A 21,601-nucleotide genomic window follows, 5' to 3' on the forward strand; every position below is an offset into this window, starting at 1 on the left:
ATTAGAATTTTAAAATGTAAAATCTTTTTATTTTATATTATCTTTAGATTTATTTATTTATTTTATTTTATATTTTTGAATGGACTGAATCGTATATTCAATAAAAAAATATTTTAAAATTTGATATTCAAACACCAATAGTTTTTTTTTATCAAACACCCACCCGAATAATTAAAGATCAAATCAAATCAAATAATTATTTATTCAGACAAAATAAATCAGATCACAAATATTTTTAAAAATGGGGATATTAACACAATTTGTGTCCACCACTATCTTCTTTTGGGATCATATGCAGAATAAATTCACTTTCTTATAAAAATTAATAAAATGCTGACAAAAAATAATTAATAAAATAAATACATTAATTAAATTAATTTGATTTAATTTACAGAGGTGGAAGAGTGAGAGAGTGGTCAATTCAAAAGGCTGTTATCTCTCTCCCAACTTCTTCTTCTTCTTCTTCTTCTTCTTCTTCTTCTTCTTCTTCTTCTTCTTCTTCTTCTTCTTCTCTCTCTCGTCACATCAATCCACACTGTGTAGTTTCAAGTTCCTTTGCTGCTTCTGCACTCTCTATTGGTCCCTTTGCCATTAACTACTTTCTTCTGATTCATTGGTGTTTCCAACCTTCTCAATTGCTGTGTGTTTGGGGGAACACAAGACACTACCTCATCCCCTAGTGAGAGAACTTGTTGGTCGCTTTTAGGTCTGGGTTCTTGTTTCCCGTTGCTACATTCTACTCTTAACGTGTCAAAGTCTTTGGCAACCCAAAGTAAAGCTAATAGGTAACTTTCTGTGTCTACATTGTTTGAGTTGTCGTTGTCTTCTTCACAGCTCTGTTTCTGTATTTATCCTGTGGTGTCCACTTTCTGACTGTAGATTAATAACTGTCTTCATATCATAGTTTCTACAATTTTTGGTCTATTCTTTGGTTATCTAGTACAGCTAGAACCTCCCCCATTTTTGCTGCGTCTTGTAAGTTAAAGTGATTCACTGATTGTAATGTGTAGATAGAATAATAATTTAAAAAAAAAATGGAGGTTGCTGAGAGGAAACGATCAAGAGGAGGGTTCTTAAATCTATTTGACTGGCCTGGTAAATCACGGAAGAAGAAGCTCTTCTCTTCCGGCAACTCGGAGCTCTCAGGTGTGTGTGTCTACAAGTATTGCCTTTGTAATGCTCATAACTAATTAGCAGTGTTTAGTGTTCTTTGTTGATTATATGGTTATAGGCAATGCACTTTTTGTTTTCAAGATCTTTGGTTGTAACATGTTTTGGTTTTTGTTTTAACAAGTTCAATCTTCTTCTTGTTGTTTTTGTACCAGAAGAACCGAAGCAGACAAAACAGAATGCTCATAACCTCTCAAGTCCTTCTCTCGTGAGTTTTCTCAATACTATTATTACCTTGTTTATGTCAAGTGCCTTTTTGTCTTTTTCAGTTTTATTGTGTTGATTTAGTGGAATATGATTTTTTTTTAATGCAGAATGAGATTGATAAGAATGGCAAGAACTGGAATTACACCTCAAGAAGTGACTCGAGCTGTTGTGCATCTTCTGTCACCAGTGATGATGGACAAGGGACAAGAGGCCCTAGTGTGGTTGCAAGGCTCATGGGTTTAGAGTCTTTACCGGTACAGGAACCTCGGTTTAATCCTGTTCTTGATCCATTCTTCTTCAGACATTCACTAAACACAAACAAATGTAATGCATATGAGAATCTTTGTTATGATGGCCACAACAGGCCGGTTGAGAGGTTTCATTCCGAAACTTTCCCTCCCAGGTCGGGTAAACCGATCTCTGCTGCAAACAATAGACTCTTGTCTCCAATCAGGAGTCCTGGGTTTGTCCCATACAGGAATCCAGTTTATGTAATGGAAGCAGCTTCGAGAATGATTGCACCAAGTCCTAGGATGGTTACTAGAACCCGGTTTTCTTCGCCATCAGATTCTCCTTCAACATCAGTTCCTATGAGGATTCAAGATTTGAGAGAGAAACTAAAAGCTGCAAAGAAAGTGTCAAGCCGCCGAGTCTCCTCTAATAATACCTTCAACGACAAGAGAGCATCAACATCAGTCACTACCAAAAGTAGTCCTAATGGTTTGAAGAGAAAAGCGAGGCCACCTCATGTATCTGCAGCACAAGCAAAGGCCAGCACAACGCCCTTACGTGTCATTAGAAACTCTCCAAGCCATAAGGAGAAAGCAGAACCTAAAAAGCGCATCGTCAAGAGTGGTCTTCAGCAGAAGAATGAACAGAAACAGAACTGCAAGGACAACCAACGGTTAGTAAACAAGGTTCCAGTGGAGCGTGGATCGATATCAAAGCAGTCCGGTGTGAGAACTGAACCGGCAGGAAAGAATGCTTCTCTATCTTTGTTGCGCAAAAAGACTGTTCCCCGGAGCAAGAAACCACCAAATGGGACGCAAGAGTGTGGAATCAAAAGGGTTGAAAGTGTGATAAAATGTAATATTGCCAGTGATGGTGGCTTGCAGTCAGGCAAAGATGATCTGAAAAAGGAAATGGATGTGATTTCATTCACATTCTCATCTCCGGTTAAAGGTTTATCATCTGATTCACTATCCTCCACTCAAGTAACTGATCAAGACATAGACTCTGCAGCTAGTTTCGATATGTTTGTTGGCGCCAATCCTTTAAATGTTCTGTTGGGGAAAAAGCTCAGAGTGATGACTTCTAAGCTTGAGTCTTCTAGCTGTAGCCTGACCCAAGAAGAGCCTTCATCTTCATCAGAGTATGACAAGTCGACCCAAAATGGTCTGGAAAAAGTTTTATCAGAGAGTGAGTCTGTTTCTGACTGCACCTCATCCTATGACAAACAAAAACTTCAGGTTAGTTCCTTCCTGATGCATTTTATTATTTGTCATATTTAGAATTCTATATTTTTAGTTAGGCCCGCTGGTTTAAGTACTTCGGCTCTGTTAGTTCGGTTCAACAAATCTTACCGAATTAACTCAAAACAAAGTTCGGTTCGGTATTTGGTTAGTTTGGTTTTTGAAAATCGTACCGAAGTTTTTAATTTTGGTTATATGTTGGTTTGGTTTAGTTTTGTTAAAATTTCAAATAAATTTGGTTAATTTCAATTATATCCGGTTAGTCTGGTTTGAAATTTGGTTAGTTTGGTTATGGTTTTTTGTATGGTCTGGTTAATTTTTATTAAAGAAAACCGATTGCCAAAGGGAACCGAACACCATATTGTTAAAAACCCTACCAAATCGAAACCAAACTCCTAACCAAAGTAATCGAAAATTTCAGTCGGTTTGGCGGGTTTGGTTTGGTTCGGTTCAGTTCAAAATCCCAGCCCCAGTTTTAGTATCTTGGCACTGTCTCTATACGTGTAAATCTTTCTACATTATTCAAGGCTTTCTAACTAATTATGTTTTTGTGTAATTTCGTTTGTTCCGGTAAAAAAAAAGATGACGCATGCAGAGGAGCATGAAGTTAGCAGCATTAGCACTGTAACAGAAGCAGATGATCTCAGAAGCTCTTGCAGCAAGGGCTTCTCAGATTGCAGACAAACCGCAGAAAGGCTAGTCTGGGAGGTTGAGTACATATCTGTGATCCTCGGTTCTGACCAACTGATGGTGAAAGAATTCGCTTTGGGAATGGATACTGACATATTACCTGCGAGCCTCTTTAAAGAACTGGAAGGCTGTGGAGAAGAAACAGCAGCCAAGCTCAAGAGGAAGACACTGTTTGATTATGTCAATAAGAGTTTAGCGCTTAAATGCGAGCAGATGTTTAGGGGTAGCTGCAGAGGGCTATTGTGGAGAGAGGGGATTTTGTTTGAACATAGAGATTGGTTAGCAGAAGAACTGAACAGAGAGGTTCAAGGGTTGGGGAAGATGAGGGAGATGATGATGGACGAGCTTGTTGAGAAAGAGATGAGCAGTTTAGAAGGGAGTTGGATTGATTTCGAGAGAGAGACTTATGAAGAAGGTGTTGACATTGAAGGAGGGATAGTATCTAAGTTGGTTGGTGATTTAGTTAATGAGCTTGCCTCAATGTTCAAAGAAAAGCACTGAAGCCAATGAAAAGTGTTGGTTTCTGATTTGTTTTGAGTCTGATCTTCTCTCTGCATTGTAGATGCTTCTAGTCTGTGTTTCATTCATGTGATAGTTTCTCTGACATGAGAATTGAGATAAAGTGGAAAGTAATCAATGTTGAGTAGCAGTCTCCCTCAATGTAGTTCAGAAGCATTCCATTTAAATATATTCTGTATTCTTAAAGATCGGATGAAATGCAAATAGTATGATACATGTTCTGATGAAACAGTCTTGTCCTTCATCCCAGCGCCTTCGTAGTATAACAAACAGATAACATTTTTTGTTTTGATGCATAATGATCTGGCTGTGGGAATGAGAATATACCACAACGGTCCAACCACATAAATAAACTATTCATAAGGCATGTAGTATTGTCGGTTGTCGAATCGTCTATGTAATCTTTCCTATATCATAATTGTAAGATCGTAATAAAGCAGCATTAAAAAAGCTATCCTAATGATAAAAAAATGTATGGTGAATTGGTGATGCCTTATATGGTGAACTTTGGGATGGAAAGCGAGAGAATTCGTAAAGCTTCAGTATATCCTAATGATTTATGTACTTAATATTATATTATGTGTTAGTGGTTTAACATGTTGATTTTGTAGTTGTTGTTTATTACTCCCTCCGTTTCGATTTAATTGTCATTTCAAGGAAAATTTTTCGTCTCAAAATAAATGTCGTTTTAGAGTTTCAATGCAACATTTATTAATAAGATTCTCCACTTTATTTTTCTATCGGTTGAAATATAGTTAGGTGTACAGGTAATTGTGTTTTTATTTTGGAAATATACAAAATCATATGTTTTTTAATCTGTGTGCATAAACATAAAACGACAATTAAAATGAAACGGAGGAAGTATGTTATTATCAATAAAACAAAACTACAAACCTTTTTCTAATAAAAAGATAAAAATATTAAAAAAAATCATGTTGCTTTCCATGTCAAACCTGTCTCGTTAGTTGTCAATAATTTATTTTCTCAAAGTGATATTATTAATTATTGTAACTTGGTTTTATAAGTGTCATGAAACCGTTGTTAAACATGACATAATTTGTCACTCGACAAGTATTGATATAGTTAAATTAAATGGTAAATTGTACACAACTTGTACTTTGTCATAGACTCCGCATATTATGTATCACGTGAAAATGATAGTGAAACTTTCACTTCTTTGATGATGATTGTTGAGGATATATCATCTCATAGATGCTTATGATATGTTTTTTTTTTTGGATTTAAAGATTCTTTATGTCTCTTAAGCATCTTACATATTTTTGATTACATGAAATTTGATTTCTTTTCATGTCTAAGTTTCAAAAATTAAATCGTTTTGTTTTGTATGTACAGTCGGATATCACATAGACGTTATTTATTCTATCATTGACATATTTTAAAATTCAAAGCTTATTGGACTTCACAAGTTCTCCTAACCTCCTAGATGCTAAGCAAGCATGACCCAGTAATCTCCGATAGCAAATCATCGGAAACTGATTTTAAACATGAGTATAACTTTGTCCTGACTTTTCAACCTCCCCAGAACCACCTCTTGATGAACTCGAACAAGCTACTAGCTATCTTAAATAAGGAATCACGAATCCACACCAAAATCATCTTAAAATCATGGAGAAGTGCAATTTCTTAGAGTTTCTTCGCATCTATGACGAAAACATACATAACAAGTGTATCAGATAAAACACACTTTTAATTGCTTAACATATGGGTATATAATGGGCATTCATAAACTGGATACAACCCATTAAGCCGTTATGTTTCGGACCACATTAATGTCACTTACTCTGCGAAAACCAGACTAATCTGTGGAACGTAAATAAAATCAGGACCAGGTTCGGTTTGATCGGTCGAGTTGTACCATGTCTGCTAATACTGAACATCAAACCGGATTAAAACCAAATCAATCCATTTGCTCACCACTAACTTTGACGCCAGATTTACTGTTTAGTCCCAATGTATACCACTTCCTAAATCTTTGTATATCAATCATACACTGGCTAATCCTTCATTAAATTTCTAAAGCAAGAATTAACATTATTATATTCTAAGATGGTTGTTTATTTGCGTTTTGACCTACCAGCCCCGCCTACCCATGCAAGCGTTTGCTTTTTGAATGAACCCTTCTGTGAAACATCTAAAAATAGAAATGAAAAGAAGGAAGCCAAAAACATAGAGAGTGTAATGGAAAACGAGTGTTTGAAAAAAGATGTTTAAGTAGATGAGAATATTGTAAGATCAGTCAGAGGGAAGAGATTAGGGAAGAAATGAAGATGAATCAAGAAACTTGATGGACAAGGTGAGAAAGATGACCGTTTCTGCTGATTTTTTAATAATATTACAATTATTCGAAATATTGCATAGATGATTCTACGGTCGGCAATTCTATTTGGTTGTATCACTCTAAGATGTCTTATGAGCATAATTATTTTTAGTTTTTCCTGGATTCAAACTCAGACTTCATGTTGGGCTTCCACACTTTGTTTTTTCCTTAAGTCTTGTTTAAATAGCATGTTCGTTTATTAGTCGAGAAAAAAAAATATGAAAGCTATATAACCTTTGTTATGGTGATTCCTTATTACGCCCAATGGACCATCATTTTTTCCATATTAACTAAAATATTCTAATTCGCTATTTTTCTGTTGGAGATATAACTATATAAGACATATATTCTCATGTGTTGTTGATTTTGAAAATTATTGTTTTGGAAAAGATTATTATTTAATTATTTTTGACACCTTTTGCATGAAGAAAATCTCATAACCTTTTTGAGCACATTATAAAACTGAGATAATATGTGTTTTTACTAGTTTATAGCATATGTTTTGAGTTTTTATCAAGTCAAATTAATCAAACTGCGTTGTATTGATGGAAAACACACTGCTATCTTCTGAAATTGTCCAAGTATATCATAGGATAGGATTGGCGGTGAGAAAAGGATAACCATTGCGAAAGCTTTTGACACTGTGAAATGGGTATTTTCAGCTGCTTACCAAGTTGCAACATTCAGGAAACTCTCATTCGCTAGTTGGAGGGGTGTGTTTGTACCCCCTTCATTTTCTGTTGCATTCAATAATTCTACCTACGATTACTTTAAAGGCAATTGAGGTTTTCATCAAGGGGATTCCCATATCCCCTTATCTCTTTGTCTTGGTCATGAATGTCTTTCTATGGCTCAGGATAAAGCTGCTGCAAATGGACAATTTCTCTACCATTCTTGATGTGGTAAAGCTAATCTTACTCATTTATCATTTGCTGATGATTTGCTCATTTTCTTAGATGGTTCTCTCTCTTCTGTCTAGCCATTCTTAGCGTGCTAAAATACTTTGAGGAAAGATCAGGACTGGCCATTAGCTTGCAAAAAAAAAAAACCCTGTCTATTCTCAGCAGGTTTGAGTGATGGAGAAGTTGAAAATATAAGGTCACAAACTGTTCTCTCTTCTGGAGTTCTGCCTACTGAACTGATAGCAACAGGTGAAAAGAAAACAATGTTTGAAACTACCATTGAACTGACACTACAAGAAAACATATTTTTTACAAGGGCAATATACGTTGTAACTTCGTCGTAAACGGGGTGTTACGACGAATGAACCGCGAAACACGTTTCGTCGTAAAACGCCCATCGTAACCGACGTTTCGTCGTAAATGACTTGTTAAGTTTACGACGAAATATATTCCTCGTAAAGCGCAGGGCAGAGATTCGTCGTAAACGACACGTAAAATTTCGTGGTAAACTCCACGTAATGGATTCGATGTAAAGCACACGTAAACATTTTCGTTGTAACACCCTCGTAAATGTTTCGATGTAAACTCCACGTAACATTTCGATGTAAAGACCACGTAAAATCTTCGATGTAAAAGACTCGTAATTATTTTCGACGGTAATCAGTTGTAAATGTTTACGTCGAGCCTACATCGACGTTTCGTTTTATAATATATTTTGAATATTATTTTTAACCTCAAATATATATATATAAATTTGAATTTATTTAAAATTCTGAATTTTAAATAATTTTAATTTTAAAACGAAATATGAAAATAAAAAACATTTATAAAAAAGCATTTAAAAGTCATAATATTTAAATTCATAATACAAACCAAAATATTAAAAAAACTACATATCATCGAAGTAGTCGGTGGGGTTGCTCGGCTGTTGACGGGTTGGATCGGACTCTTGGGGATCTCGTACTGGCAACCCAAGAGCGGCTCGTCTCTGACTCAACATTCTCTGCATAACCGGGTTTCCCACGGCCATCACGTCTAGCAAATCCTCAAGAGAGTCTAAACGAACCTGCTGGCTATCCATTCGAGCTTTCATCTGAGAAGTCTCTTCATCCCGTCTCGAAGTGTATGACGAAGTTGCCCTTGCAACTTGGTTAACAGAGCCTATACCGACTATTCGTCCCTTCTTTCTAGGAGCCAGCTATAAAATTAAAACATATATTAATATAGTTATTAAAAATAATGTAAACAAAAATTTTTAGTTGTACTACCTCTTCGAAGATTCTGTCGGCTTCTTCGGTGGACAATGTGACGGGTAATCCATCGGGAGACTCCTGAGTTAGTTGCGTCTCCCGTTCTTCAATCCGAGTAGCCACTGCTTGAGCGAGTTTCTCAGATGCAGGATCCACAAAAACTCCGTCGGATGTGGCGTGAGTCATCTTGAATAGGTCAGACAGAGATGGTAAGACTCCCGTCTTCTCCAACTACAAAAAAAAATATTAAAAATTATATTAATTGAATATTTTAAAATAAATATTTAAAAACAAAACTTACAACTTCTAGACGGATGCCTGCATGTGGTTTTTGGCCGGTTCTGTGAAGCATGGGCAAATTACCATCTTTATCCTTCGTTCTTCGAGAAGCCGAGCACGAATTGGCCTTTTTGATCGAAGAGGGGTGCTTCCAGTAGGCGATGAGGCCATCCCACACATCCTTCGTGAGCTCAGTGGGCTTTCCCTCATACCCGTCGAGCTCCCACTTGTCCTTCCAATCGGAGACTGTGTTGCAGAGGCGGATCTTTGCTTTTGCAACGAATTCCGCCTTCACCATCTCGGTGATTCCCAAAGACCAATGCCACTTTTGCTGAAACACAAAAAATTTGAAAAAATTACAATTAATAATAATATTTAAAAATATATACATATTTAAAAGTGAAAATTTAATTAAATTTAAAAATCTTACCGCAAACATTTTAAACCAAGTGATCTTAACGTGATTTGGAGTCTTGCTCCAGTTCGGATATGCCCCGTCGTAGTAACCCTTAATCGTTTTCGAAACGCTCCGGCCAACACGGTTGTTAGCCCCAAACCTGAAAGGAAAACAATTTAACCGTTAAAAAATAAAAATAATTTAAATTTTAATGTAATAAAAATTAATAACTTACCAATAAGTTCCTCGGGGTCTATCGGGGTCTAGAACATCCAAACCCTCCCGTCCAGGCTGGGCAAGCAAATCCTCTACCGTATATCTCGCGAATGGGGCATATGAAGGCACACGCAAATCCGGATGAACTGCACCTTCTGGGACAGGCTCAGGTGCAGCCGCTGGAGGAGGAGGTGGAGGCATATGCGGTGGAGGCATTTGCGGTGGAGGCATATGCGGTGGAGGAGGACTCCAAGCAACTCTCTGAGAAGGCTGAGAGTCTGGAACTGCGGTGGAGGATGATGGACCGGAAGACGATGGACCGGAAGAAGATGTACCGGAACCATCGTCGCCAAACAAATCTCTATAGCTAGGTGCTCTGGATTTTCTTCTAGGAGCCATCTAAAAAAACTAAAATAAATTTAATCAATTACGACATAATAAAAATATTATTCCGTTACCTAACTAATCACCTAAACTAATTACCTAACTAATCACCTAAACTAATTCCGTTACCTAACTAATCACCTAAACTAATTTAAAAAAAAAAAAAAGAGAGAAGAGAGAGTTTACCTTAGAGAGAGCAAAGGAATTTGGGAGGAATGAGCGAGGCAGCCTCGCTCTCGGCGTCTCCTTATATAGATTAGGATTCGTCGTAAAAGCGACGTAATTTTACGACGAATTTACCAGGCCCGCGTTTTTCCATTTACGACGAATTTACCAGGCCCGCGTTTTTTCATTTACGACGAAATTACCAGGCCCGTGTTTTTCGTTTTACGACGAAATTACCAGGCCCGCGTTTTTCCATTTACGACGAAATTACGACGCTTAACCCTAAACACCGAGAATGAAATCCCTAAACCCCAAAGTCACATATCATCTAACATCATATCTTATTTCATACTACTTCTTACTCTTTCTTTTAGAAAATGTTACAATAGAGAAATCCAACATTTGATACATATATTACATCACTCTAAATCGTTTTCGTTCTCATCACTATTACATCACTCTAAATCGTTTTCGTTCTCATCACTATCATTACAATCATCATCGTCGCTTCTCTCGAACTCGTCTTCACGTGCTTCATCTGTCGCATCTTCGGGAATATCTTCATATTGAAAGTTTTGCGGGTCGATCAAAAGGATTTCATCAGTTGGTTGTTCTGGTACCTCAACTTCAGTGATAGCGTCTTCTTCTTGCAAGGGCGGTTCTTCTCCAACGACAATGCGTCCACGAGGTGTAACTTTGATAGCAGTTACCCAGTTTATCCCGGAAGTTCGAAGCCGAGGATAAGGAAGGAAGCTAACTTGCTCGGCTTGTGAAGCTAAAATGAAAGGCTCAAATTTGTTGTATCTTCTCCCAAAATTGACATCCACAACACCAAATTTGTTATACCGAATCCCTCGGTTCACAACAGGATCGAACCATTCACATTTGAAGAGGACGCATTTTAGCTTCAATAACCCCGGAAATTCCACTTCAATAATCTCCTGCAATATCCCGTAAAAGTCTGTTTCACCTTTCACACATATTCCGTAGTTACTCGTTGCCCGATGTCTCCCATACTCGTATGTGTGAAAGGTAAATCCTCGTGTGAAATACATAGGTGATGTGGTGACCTTTGCAACTGGACCTTGAACCAATTCGTGAAACCATACGGGATAATAAGGATCGTCATAATCAACCTGCAAAAAACATATATATATTCTTAAACACTTACTTAATTAATATAATAGTATGAGATATATTACCTGTGATTTTAACCACTTGACAAAGTGCTTATCTTTACGTGTATCCACATCAGTTGCAGATATTCCTGGTATTGCTTCTTCAACTTGAGATACAAACATCCTGCAAATTGAACAAATAATCAAATCATACATAATTAATTTTAATTCATATAATTAACATTCACAAAAATATTTACCTTTCAAAGTAACGGGTCATTGCATCCTCGCAGTTGAGCAGAATATAAGTGTGGGCACTATGTTTATCTTCTTCACATGACCACCATACTTCTTTCGTTTTACCACCAAACCGTCCTATTTCGCAGAAAATGTCAGGAACACCATCAATTGGATATGATGTCGGTACTCCACCATCATCATATCTCCTAGGAACTCTTTTTCTCGTACGAACAGTTGGAGCAAAATAGTATGATGTGAAGTTAGATGTTTCGGCTGTCAAACTCCCTGCAATTATTGAACCTTCTACCTTTGCAAGATTTCTTGCTTTCCCCTTCAAATGTTTCATCTGTCGCTCATACGGATACATCCATCCGTTGTGAACAGGTCCACGAAGCAATGCTTCATACGGTAGGTGGACAACTAGATGCTCCATGACGTCAAAAAATGAAGGAGGAAATATCTTCTCCAGGTTGCACAATATGATCGGAATGTTCTGATGAAGTTGTTCGATGACTTCTTCTTTGAACGTACGTGTGCTAAGATCTCTGAAAAATGCTCCGATGGCTGTATATTTTAAAAGGAATCAAATTAATAACATTTCGTAACATATGTATATATATAAATTTATAATTACCTGCAAGTGCTTCGTGGACATTTGCTGGAAGGAGCTCGGCAAAAGCAAATGGAAGCAGTCGTTGCATAAACACATGACAATCATGACTTTTCATTCCGGAGAACTTTTGACCTCGTTCAATACATCTTGACATATTTGAAACATAACCATCAGGAAACTTAACTTCCGATGCAACCCAGTCAAACAAGGTTGTTTTGGCTGCTGATGACAACCGGAAGATGGGAACAGGAACGTTTCCATTGCTCTTGATATGTAACTCACTTCTTGAGCAAATATCAGGTAAGTCCATCCTTGACTTTTTGTTATCTTTTGTCTTCCCAGGGACGTTAAGTAATGTATTCATGATGTTCTCAAAAAAGTTTTTCTCGATATGCATGACATCCAGATTGTGGCGTAAGAGAAGATCCTTCCAATAGGGTAGCTCCCAAAATATACTCTTCTTATGCCAATTGTGAGATACACCATACCCATCAGGCATATTTCCAGGAACATGCCAATTTCCTCCAACCTTAACTGTTTCCTGAGCTCCGTAATAATCAATGTCCGCTTCGATCTGCTGGCCGGTGAGATATGGAGGAGGACTGTCTCTCACAATTTTTTTGTGTCGAAACAATGTCTTATTTCTTCTGTACGGATGGGCAAGTGGAAGAAACCGACGATGACAATCAAACCAACAACTCTTCCTACCATTCTTCAGTTGAAAAGCATCCGTGGATCCAAGACAATACGGACAAGATAATCTTCCATGTGTTGTCCAGCCAGACAACATCCCATAAGCAGGAAAATCACTTATCGTCCACATCAGAACTGCTCGCATCGTAAAATTGTTTTTCAAGGAACAATCGTACGTCCTCACCCCTTCTGACCACAATTGCTTTAGCTCTTCTATCAACGGTTGAAGAAAAACATCAAGAGACCGTTTTGGATGCTTCGGCCCTGGGATTAATATGGTCAAAAATAGAAATTCTTGTTCCATGCACATATCCGGCGGTAAATTATACGGCGTAAGAATGACTGGCCACAAAGAATATTGTCTACCAGACATTCCAAATGGACTAAATCCATCGGTGCATAACCCAAGATAGACATTCCGAATATTTGTAGCAAAATCTCCGTGTACCTTGTTGAAATGTTTCCACGCTCTTGCGTCTGATGGATGTGCAACCTCACCATCTCTCTGGACATGTTCGGCATGCCACCTCATCGACGCAGCAGTCCTCTCAGATTGATATAATCTTTTCAATCTGTCTGTAATTGGTAGGTACCACATCCTTTGGTACGGTACCCTATTCCTCCCACGGCCTTGCGGTTTGAATCGTGGTTTTTTGCAGAATCGACACTCTTCTAACTTGTCATCTTCCTTCCAGTAGATCATGCAGTTGTCGATGCAAACATCAATCATCTCCGAGGGTAACCCAAGACTATAAACCAATTTCTGAATCTCATAATAAGATTCAGCAGACACGTTGTCTTCTGGCAAATACTCTTTAAACAACTCCGCCCATGCATCCATGCAATTCTCAGGTAAATTATGATCCGTTTTAATATTCATCATCCTAGCTGCTAGAGACAATTTAGAGAGACCTTCTCTACAACCAGTGTAGATTGGTTGATTTGCAGCATCTAGCATTTCATAAAACCTTTTTGCATCCAAATTAGGTTCTTCTACATTTCCAGTTCCATCTGCTATTGTTGTAGTTGTTTCTAAAAATGCATCACTAATCATATCTTGAACCCTATCATGATCTACCATCTGCTCCTCTTGATGATAATTATGTTCATTATGCACATGATTCAGTTCTTCATTATGATGAGCATCCTCAAAATTAGCATTACTACTACTAGCTTCATTTCCCCCATAACCCTCTCCATGTTGATACCAAATGTAGTATTGTGGTGTAAATCCTCTGTTTACTAAATGATTCCATACAGTTTCACTACGTGCAAATTTTGAATTCTTGCATTTTGAACAGGGGCAGAACATCTTACCGCTTTCCTGCGTGATCGGTGTACAGCCCGCCTGGTGCATGAATGTCTCTAGCCCGTTCAGAAATGCATTCGTCACTCTCCCGTCGGAATCTTTGTGCAAATACATCCAACTTCGTAACTCGTAAATACTACCGCCACCGACCATTTTTTCTTCTATTTTTTTTTTAAATTTTTTTTTTCCGTTTGGGTCTTGTGAGGAAGAGAGTTGTGTGTTGTGAGGAAGAGAGTTGTGGGAAATGACATATATATAGAGAAATTTTCGAGTTGGGTAGTTGAAATATAACAACGATTTTACAAGGAAACTTTTACATGGATTTTACATAGTTTTTTTACAACGACTTTACAACGAACTTCGATAAGTTTTTCACCTAAATATAACGGTAACATGATTCGTTGTAATATTGATGTAAAGTTTTCTTTTCGACGTACTTACGTCGTAATATTACATGGGGTTTACGACGAAATTTGGTTTCGTTGGTTTCGTCGTAATTGCGTTGTTAACCCACCATTTACTATTTCTAAGACAACGATAAGGAACCTGTGTCGTTCGTCTGTCTGCCAATTCAGTGGAACGACAAGGAGAAAGTGGACGGAAGTGCAGCTGGTTTGTACTTGAGAGGAACCTTTGACGATGATCGGAGGTTCCACTCAAGTATAAACCAACTGCACTTCCCTCCATTTTCTCCTTGTCGCTCCACTGAATTGGCAGACAGACGAATGACTCATGTTCGTTATCGTTATCTTCGAAATAGTAATTGGTGGCTGAATGAGGAGTTGTGTGTTGTGAGGAAGAGAGTTGTGTGTTGTGAAGAAGAGAGTTGTGGGAAATGACATATATATAGAGAAATATGGTAAGTTTTACATGGATTTTACATAGAAAATTTACAACGCGTTTACAACGAATTTAGGTAAGTTAAAGCACATTGAATACACGTTTTCACCTTTATATAACGGTAACACGATTCGTCGTAATGTCGATGTAACGTTTACAACTATTTCGCATTCCACGTACTTTCGTCGTAAACTTACATTGACTTTACGACGAAAACGTTTCGTCGTAAATTACCATGGAGTTTACGACGAAGTTATGTCTCGTCGTAATTGCGTTGTAAAGCGTATGTAAATTTACGAGGAAATTATTTCCTCGTAAAACGCCGTTGTTACTGCTACGTTTTCTTGTAGTGTGATAGTAACAGGTGATAAAAAAATTAAACACTGATGACAATGGTAGTCCAGTAGTGAGTACTACGTACCAAAGTAGAACCGATCATTGCCATTTGAGAAGACTTCGAGAGAGAGCATCCCGACGATCTTGTCTTGGTGTTCAAAGAAGAGCATTGAAGCCAATGAAAAGTGTTAGTTTCTGATTTGTTTCGAGTGTGAATTTCTCTAGGCATTGTAGAAGCTTCTTGTCTGTGTTTCTTTCATGTGATAGTTTATCTGACATGAGAACTGAGATAAAGTGAAAAGTAGACAATGTTGAGAAGCATTTTTTCCCAATGTAATTTTGGAGCATTCTTTTGTACTCTCTACATGAGTGAAGATCGAATGAAATACAAATAATATGATAACTATCCTCCATTCTGATAGCAACAGTAACAGTGCAAGCCACACACCAATCTGTTCATAGTATAACAAGCAGACAACATTTTTATTTTGATGCATCATGATCTGGCTGTGGGAATATACCACAACGGTCCAACCACATAAATAAACTATCCTAATGATAAAAAAAATGTTACAGTATACCCCTTCTTGAAGGGACAAACGTATAAAGAGAAACAAAGAAAGAATCAAGAATGGTTTTCTTGTTTAGATGGAGACAACAACAGAGGAATAAGGTTCAAAGTGACTTCTCTCAGTCTTGTTGTTTGTCATAGCCAAAGGCAAGGTCGAAGATCTTTCCATAGTCATCCACAAAGTGAACATCAAGCCCTTCTTTCACATTCTCCGCAAGCTCATCAAAGTCTCTCCGGTTTGCCTCCGGAAATATTATAGTCTTCACCTGACTCCTCCTGGCCGCTATGGTTTTCTCCTTCACCTGAAAATAATTCTGTGTAAGAAACTTGCAGCAAGTTCTGTACTAATAGGTTCAAAAATCATTAACAGAGTGAGACTAACTTACCCCACCAATAGGAAGGATTCTACCAGTTAGAGTGACTTCTCCAGTCATTGCAAGATCTTTCTGAACAGGTTTCTTCATGGCAAGTGATAACAACGACGTGATCATAGTGCAGCCTGCACTTGGACCGTCCTTAGGTGTAGCTCCTGCAGGAACATGGAGATGAAGCTTGGAGTTCGCAAAGAACTGGTTCTCTGGTTCTTTCTCAAGCATGATCTTTCTAGCGACCGTGTGAGCGATCTGTGCGCTTTCTTTCATCACATCGCCGAGCTGACCAGTTACATTCAAACAACCTTTACCTTCACCTTCCTCCACGACAGTTGTCTCTATGTACAACGTTGAACCACCCATTGATGTCCAAGCTAGACCCATCACAACTCCTACCGGTGTGGGCTCATAGATCTTTTCTGCGTGGAACACAGGCTTGCCTACATAATCTGCAAGGTTTGATTCATCAATCATAACCTTTTCAACCGCTTTCTTCTCGTTTTGAGCCTCTTCCTTTGGTTCTTTAGCAGCGGGGGCAGGGCTCTCTTCGACAACATGGTTCTCGGTGGATTCAACGTCAAGCTTGGTCACAATTTCAGCTTCTTCGGCATCAACTGCAACTGCAGGCTCTTCTGGGACTACTCCTTCACGTACTAGTTTAAGAGCAATCTACAAATGAAAAAGTAACTCATGTTAGATGCGGGCTTGAGAGAATAGATTGAGAGTAGGCATGCAGGTTCGGATAGTTCGGGTCAGATAGTTTGGTTCGACCAAAATTTCGCCAAATTGAACAAAAAAAAGTCCGGTTTGGTATTCGGATAGTTTGGTTTTTAAATCTTTTACTGAAACTAACCGAAGTTTTTGGTTTCAGTTATTTTCGGTTAAAAAGTTTTGGTTACTTAGGTTCGGTTCGAAATTTTGGTCAGTTCGGTTCGAAATTTGGTTAATATTTTTTTTTTTGAAATGCCGATTGTCGAACCGAAACCAAAAACCGAAGTTTTTTTATAAACCTGCCGAATCAAACCAAACTTTTCTTCAGCCAGGCCTAATTGAGAGTCTTGTAGCAAAACTCACCTTCCTGTAAATCTTCTCGATCTGTTTCTGGAGATTCCTAACTCCTGCTTCTCTGCAGTAATTTTCTATCAGTGAAAGAAGAGCTGCATCACTCACCTCAACCTGCAAGTAGTACAATAATTTTAAGAAAATTCCAGAAGAAAGTATGTAATTCCAAAACAATTACTCAAAGACCAGAGATAATTGGAGAGTAGGATAAAAGTGGAGACCTGCTCAGGCTTGATGCCACAATCTCCACGTGCGGTTTTTTCCAAATAGTCTCTTGCGATATGAACTTTCTCATCAGTGATGTAGCCAGCGATGCTAATCACCTCCATTCTGTCTAGCAGAGGATTTGGAATCATGTCTATCACATTTGCTGTGCACACAAATAAAACCTGTAGCGAAATGGATCAGCTCATATAAAACAAATGATTACCATATCCATTAATTGGTGGATCAGATCATATTAATAACCTTTGAGAGGTCAATGGTAACGTCGAGATAGTGGTCAAGAAAATTTGCATTTTGCTCTGGATCCAGAAGCTCCAACAAAGCACTGGCTGGGTCACCAGCATGGCCTCTCCCAAGCTGCCCAGGATATAAATAAAACAAATATCGTTGCAATGAAGGTGACAAAACTTCAAGAAGCTAATACAATTACTAACAAGATATATTACCTTATCAATCTCATCGATTAGAACAAGAGGATTTGCTGTCCCCACGCTCTTGAGACATTGGACCATCTTTCCTGGCATGGCGCCAACGTATGTTCGTCGATGCCCCTAAACATTGTATTACAAGAATGATTTGCAGTTTCATTTTTTGACTAAGACATGAAGCAAAAGTGTTTATACTACCTTAATCTCAGCGACATCTGCTAACCCTCCAACAGAGAACCGGAAGAACTTGCGATTAAGAGCACGTGCAATAGATCGACCAATGCTAGTTTTACCTACTCCAGGAGGACCCGAGAGGCAGATGATTTTCCCTGGTTACACATTTACTCAAACTTCAGAAGCAGGGCTTATATAAACAGGAAAGGTACCACTACTGTGTAAGTAATCAAACCTTGTGAAGTGCCTCTAAGCCTTCCAACAGCAATAAATTCTAGTATCCTTTCCTTTACGTCAGATAAGCCATAGTGATCCTCGTCAAGGATTTGTTGTGCCCTCACAACATCAAAATTTTCATCACTGCAAATTTTAATAAACAGATTCCTCAATCAGTTAACACAAAGCATATACCACTGGTGCCTTAAGATGATCATGTATTCTCATCCCTCTAATAAAGTATAAAATAAAGAAAGAGTAGAAAACCTGTAATTTCCCCAAGGCAATATGGTCAACCAATCAAGGTAGTTACGGGTGACGTTAAACTCGCTTGAACTCGCCTCTAACAGCTGCAGTTTTGTGAGCTCTTCCTCTATGACTTGTAACACATGCGCTGGAATCTTTTCCTTGTTAGGATCAATCCTTTCCTTAAACTTTTCTGCAATTAAGAATCGGACCATAAGTTGCAGTTACTAAAAACACTGACGCCTCATGAATGTGTGGTGAATCTCTTATGTGGATATACAATCACTACTTGAGAATGAAGATACTTTTAAGTTAGTACTAACCAGACAGTGCAGATTTGTCATCTGTCTCCACACCAAGCTCCTGCATTGGATCACTTCAGAATTAAAAATGACTACCAAATACGCTAATATACTACACAGAACTTGTAATGTGGACGAGACTAAAAAAAAAATTTTGTGAAGGATACCTTCTTAATAGCTTTGAGCTGCTCATTTAGCAAGTAACGGCGTTGCTCACCGCTAATTTTTTCTTCAATTGCTTTTGCTATAGTTTCCTGTAAAGGGATTAAAAACAAATAAGAATCTATTGACATTCAAACAGCTATCGGATAGGTAGGCTCCTTACCTGAATCTTGCTAATTTCCCTTTCTTTTTTCATCAATTCCAGCGTCAACCGCAGACGTTTATGAACCTGGTTCGAGCAAAAAAGAGATGAGGTTTTGACTAAGCATGTAATACCAGTAATGGTGAAAACTCCTTACATCCAGTTCTTCAAGAACTTCTTGAGCTTGATGCCTATTTGCACCACATATAGCCGCTCCAAAATCCGCTAACCGTGGATAAGTGAATTCACCTATATGCTACACAAGTTTGAAAGACATCTAACTAAGATACTTTTATATCCTGAGACTTATGTTTATCATGAAGAGAAAATAATACCTGGGTATATGTCTGGACGTGGTCTCTCCATAGTGAGCTTGTCTTTAGTACATCCCTAAGCGTTGAAATAACTTCAAAGGATGTTGCCTTGATGACATCATCGTCCATGTCAAACGGCTTATCCTGTACAAAGAGCAATAAAAAAGGTTACATTCCTTACAGAGTTCAAAAATGGAAAATCAATCAGAAGTCTTACATCAAACGAGGAAAAGCATAGAAGTATAAATGTACCTTAAGATGATCGACTTTGACTGTAAGTGGTTCTTCACTCACCTGAATAAAGAACATAAAGTTATTTCAAAACAAAAAAAATTCTACAGACTATGAACCCTGGTACTCTAACGACTTACCATCTCTGTTATGCGAAGCCGTCTATGACCAACAAGGATAACTTGGTCCCCTTGGATACTCGAAATCTGGATAATCACCATGAAAATCGTAATGCTAGTTATGTCTTTTGATTTCATAACACGGAGGCCAAAAAGAAGCTAGAGAGCAGTAGCAGCAACACTATACCTGAGCAAGTGTGCCAACTTCGTGAAGACGTTTAAGCAAATCTTTGCCTTTCAGCTCATTTATGTTTTTCTCCATGTCAGTGCTTGAAGATGAATCAGTTGACGGGTCATCCTTGAGAAGGAAAGCTCCTGCGTAGGGAGCTTGTCGTCTTCTGCTCTCTTGTAACGCTGCCAGTACTTTAGGATCCTGACCACAGCAAAAAGCAGATGCTGGTCAGAGTTTACCTATATATAGAAATAATACCAGCAGATATTTCAAAGCATAGGGGGTGTAAACTTTGACTAACTCATTACTCTCCAGTGTTTTCTTGTAACTAGATAATAAACAATGATCCTTCCTGCCTCTACTAGACACCAATAAATTGAATCTACTTCTAGTCTCTAAGGCTACACACGGTTCAGTTGTTTCTGCGGTCTAAACAAAACTAAGTTTTGCATAACGCATTAATGCCATAAAAGGATGTTATTGACGAACCTTGACATAGATTGGCATGTAAAACCCAGGAAAAAGAGGCCTATGTGCCACCGGCAACGCTAGAACCTGCAATTACACAAGAGAAACATAAATCCACTTCAAATAGTAAGGACTCAAATGTATAATGCTAAACAAAAACCACTAGTTTTCTTTCAACCCAAATTAAAAAATGCTCTAAACAATACAAAACCACCGTGGAAGCTTTCAAATGCCTCTACTAATAATAGAACAAAGATGACAAGCAGCTCATAAGTAACATGCACTCAAGTCACTACAAGTACAACTACAAACACACATTATAGACCACTGAAAATGAATATAACTAAAGGTCACAACTTTGTAATCATCTCAACAAGAATGAGAGTTGAACTGCTAACAATCTAATAAAGCCATAACCTTTTGAGTTCCCCAGGGAACAAAAATCAATAATTGATTGAACTAATACACATTCTATAACCCAAAAGTTCACAACTTTGTAATCATTTCAACAAGAATGAGTTTTTTTTTTCCAATTCAATTGAATAGCCAAAGATACAATAAAGCCCCAACCTTTATTCAACTGAGCTTTAAATACAATTGAACTAATACACATTCTATAACCCAAAGTTTACAACTTTGTAATCATTTCAACAAAATTGAGATTTGCCCAGTTCAATTGAATAGCCAACCATCCATAAAGCTACAACCTTTATACAAATTCAATTGAGTTTGAATACAATTCGAACTAACCGTTAAGCAATCTTCGGGTCTAGGGTTAGTGGGCACAATCGCCGACGAAGACTTCGCGTCAGCCCCATCCGAATCTGACTCCGCCGCCTTCGCCTCGGCCTCAGCCGCCGCCGCAGCCGCCGCGTCGGAGGCGTTATCGGAGCAGAAGAAAACGCGGCGACCACCCAGCGAGGTCGATCTCCGATTCAACCCGGTGAGATGACTCAGCGCTTTGAAGAACGGAGACTCCACCGAGCTCGCCCCGGGACGAATCGCCGGGGACAGATGGTGGTGGGCCCGTGAAGCGGTGGAGGAGGAGAAGAGCTTCAACATCGAGGGAGAGGAGGGAGATCTAAGGCGAAAGTTTGGGACTTTGAGGTTAGTTACGCCTTGCCTTTGAGGCAAGAAACCATTAGAGAGTGAAGGAGGAGGAGAAGAAGGTTGAAGACGGAGGAGATGTGTCTCAAAGCCCTTCATAAACCTCGACGAAGAGAAGAGAGAACAACCATTTTTGCCTCGCTGTAAAACTAC

The 21,601-nt window shown here is 38.3% G+C and overlaps 2 protein-coding genes across 2 annotated transcripts; one reads left to right on the forward strand and one right to left on the reverse strand.

The window, feature by feature from the left end:
* Window positions 1-166: 166 nt before the first annotated feature.
* LOC125574909 lies at window positions 167-4,263 on the forward strand. Its single transcript, XM_022705759.2, has 5 exons — window positions 167-785; window positions 1,011-1,146; window positions 1,326-1,378; window positions 1,485-2,846; window positions 3,432-4,263. Exons 2-5 carry the CDS (start codon window positions 1,035-1,037, stop codon window positions 4,038-4,040), a joined length of 2,136 nt encoding a protein of 711 aa, XP_022561480.1. The 5' UTR covers window positions 167-785; window positions 1,011-1,034; the 3' UTR covers window positions 4,041-4,263.
* An 11,256-nt stretch (window positions 4,264-15,519) lies between these two features.
* On the reverse strand, window positions 15,520-21,598 carry LOC111207576 (lon protease homolog 1, mitochondrial). The gene is made up of 19 exons (XM_022705763.2): window positions 21,092-21,598; window positions 20,363-20,428; window positions 19,889-20,074; window positions 19,723-19,788; window positions 19,604-19,645; window positions 19,373-19,495; window positions 19,195-19,293; window positions 19,059-19,124; window positions 18,901-18,987; window positions 18,755-18,794; window positions 18,453-18,624; window positions 18,205-18,329; window positions 17,994-18,124; window positions 17,814-17,918; window positions 17,611-17,724; window positions 17,364-17,531; window positions 17,155-17,256; window positions 16,096-16,749; window positions 15,520-16,011 (listed from the first exon to the last, which is right to left on the reverse strand). Exons 1-19 carry the CDS (start codon window positions 21,545-21,547, stop codon window positions 15,829-15,831), a joined length of 2,985 nt encoding a protein of 994 aa, XP_022561484.1. The 5' UTR covers window positions 21,548-21,598; the 3' UTR covers window positions 15,520-15,828.
* Between the last annotated feature and the right edge of the window lie 3 nt (window positions 21,599-21,601).

Source organism: Brassica napus, chromosome A2 (assembly GCF_020379485.1).
Source record: "Brassica napus cultivar Da-Ae chromosome A2, Da-Ae, whole genome shotgun sequence".
In the NCBI taxonomy this organism is placed as follows: Eukaryota; Viridiplantae; Streptophyta; class Magnoliopsida; order Brassicales; family Brassicaceae; genus Brassica; species Brassica napus.

Excerpts from the sequence above, each read along its gene's own strand:
- LOC125574909 (XM_022705759.2), top strand. The coding sequence starts at position 1,035 with ATGGAGGTTGCTGAGAGGAAACGATCAAGAGGAGGGTTCTTAAATCTA. Across the intron at positions 1,379-1,484 it reads ACCTCTCAAGTCCTTCTCTC|AATGAGATTGATAAGAATGG; the intron begins GTGAGTTTTCTC and ends TTTTTAATGCAG. Across the intron at positions 2,847-3,431 it reads ATGACAAACAAAAACTTCAG|ATGACGCATGCAGAGGAGCA; the intron begins GTTAGTTCCTTC and ends GTAAAAAAAAAG.
- LOC111207576 (XM_022705763.2), bottom strand. The coding sequence starts at position 21,547 with ATGAAGGGCTTTGAGACACATCTCCTCCGTCTTCAACCTTCTTCTCCT. Across the intron at positions 18,988-19,058 it reads GGGAAATTAGCAAGATTCAG|GAAACTATAGCAAAAGCAAT; the intron begins GTAAGGAGCCTA and ends ATCCCTTTACAG. Across the intron at positions 17,919-17,993 it reads CAGATGTCGCTGAGATTAAG|GGGCATCGACGAACATACGT; the intron begins GTAGTATAAACA and ends TACAATGTTTAG.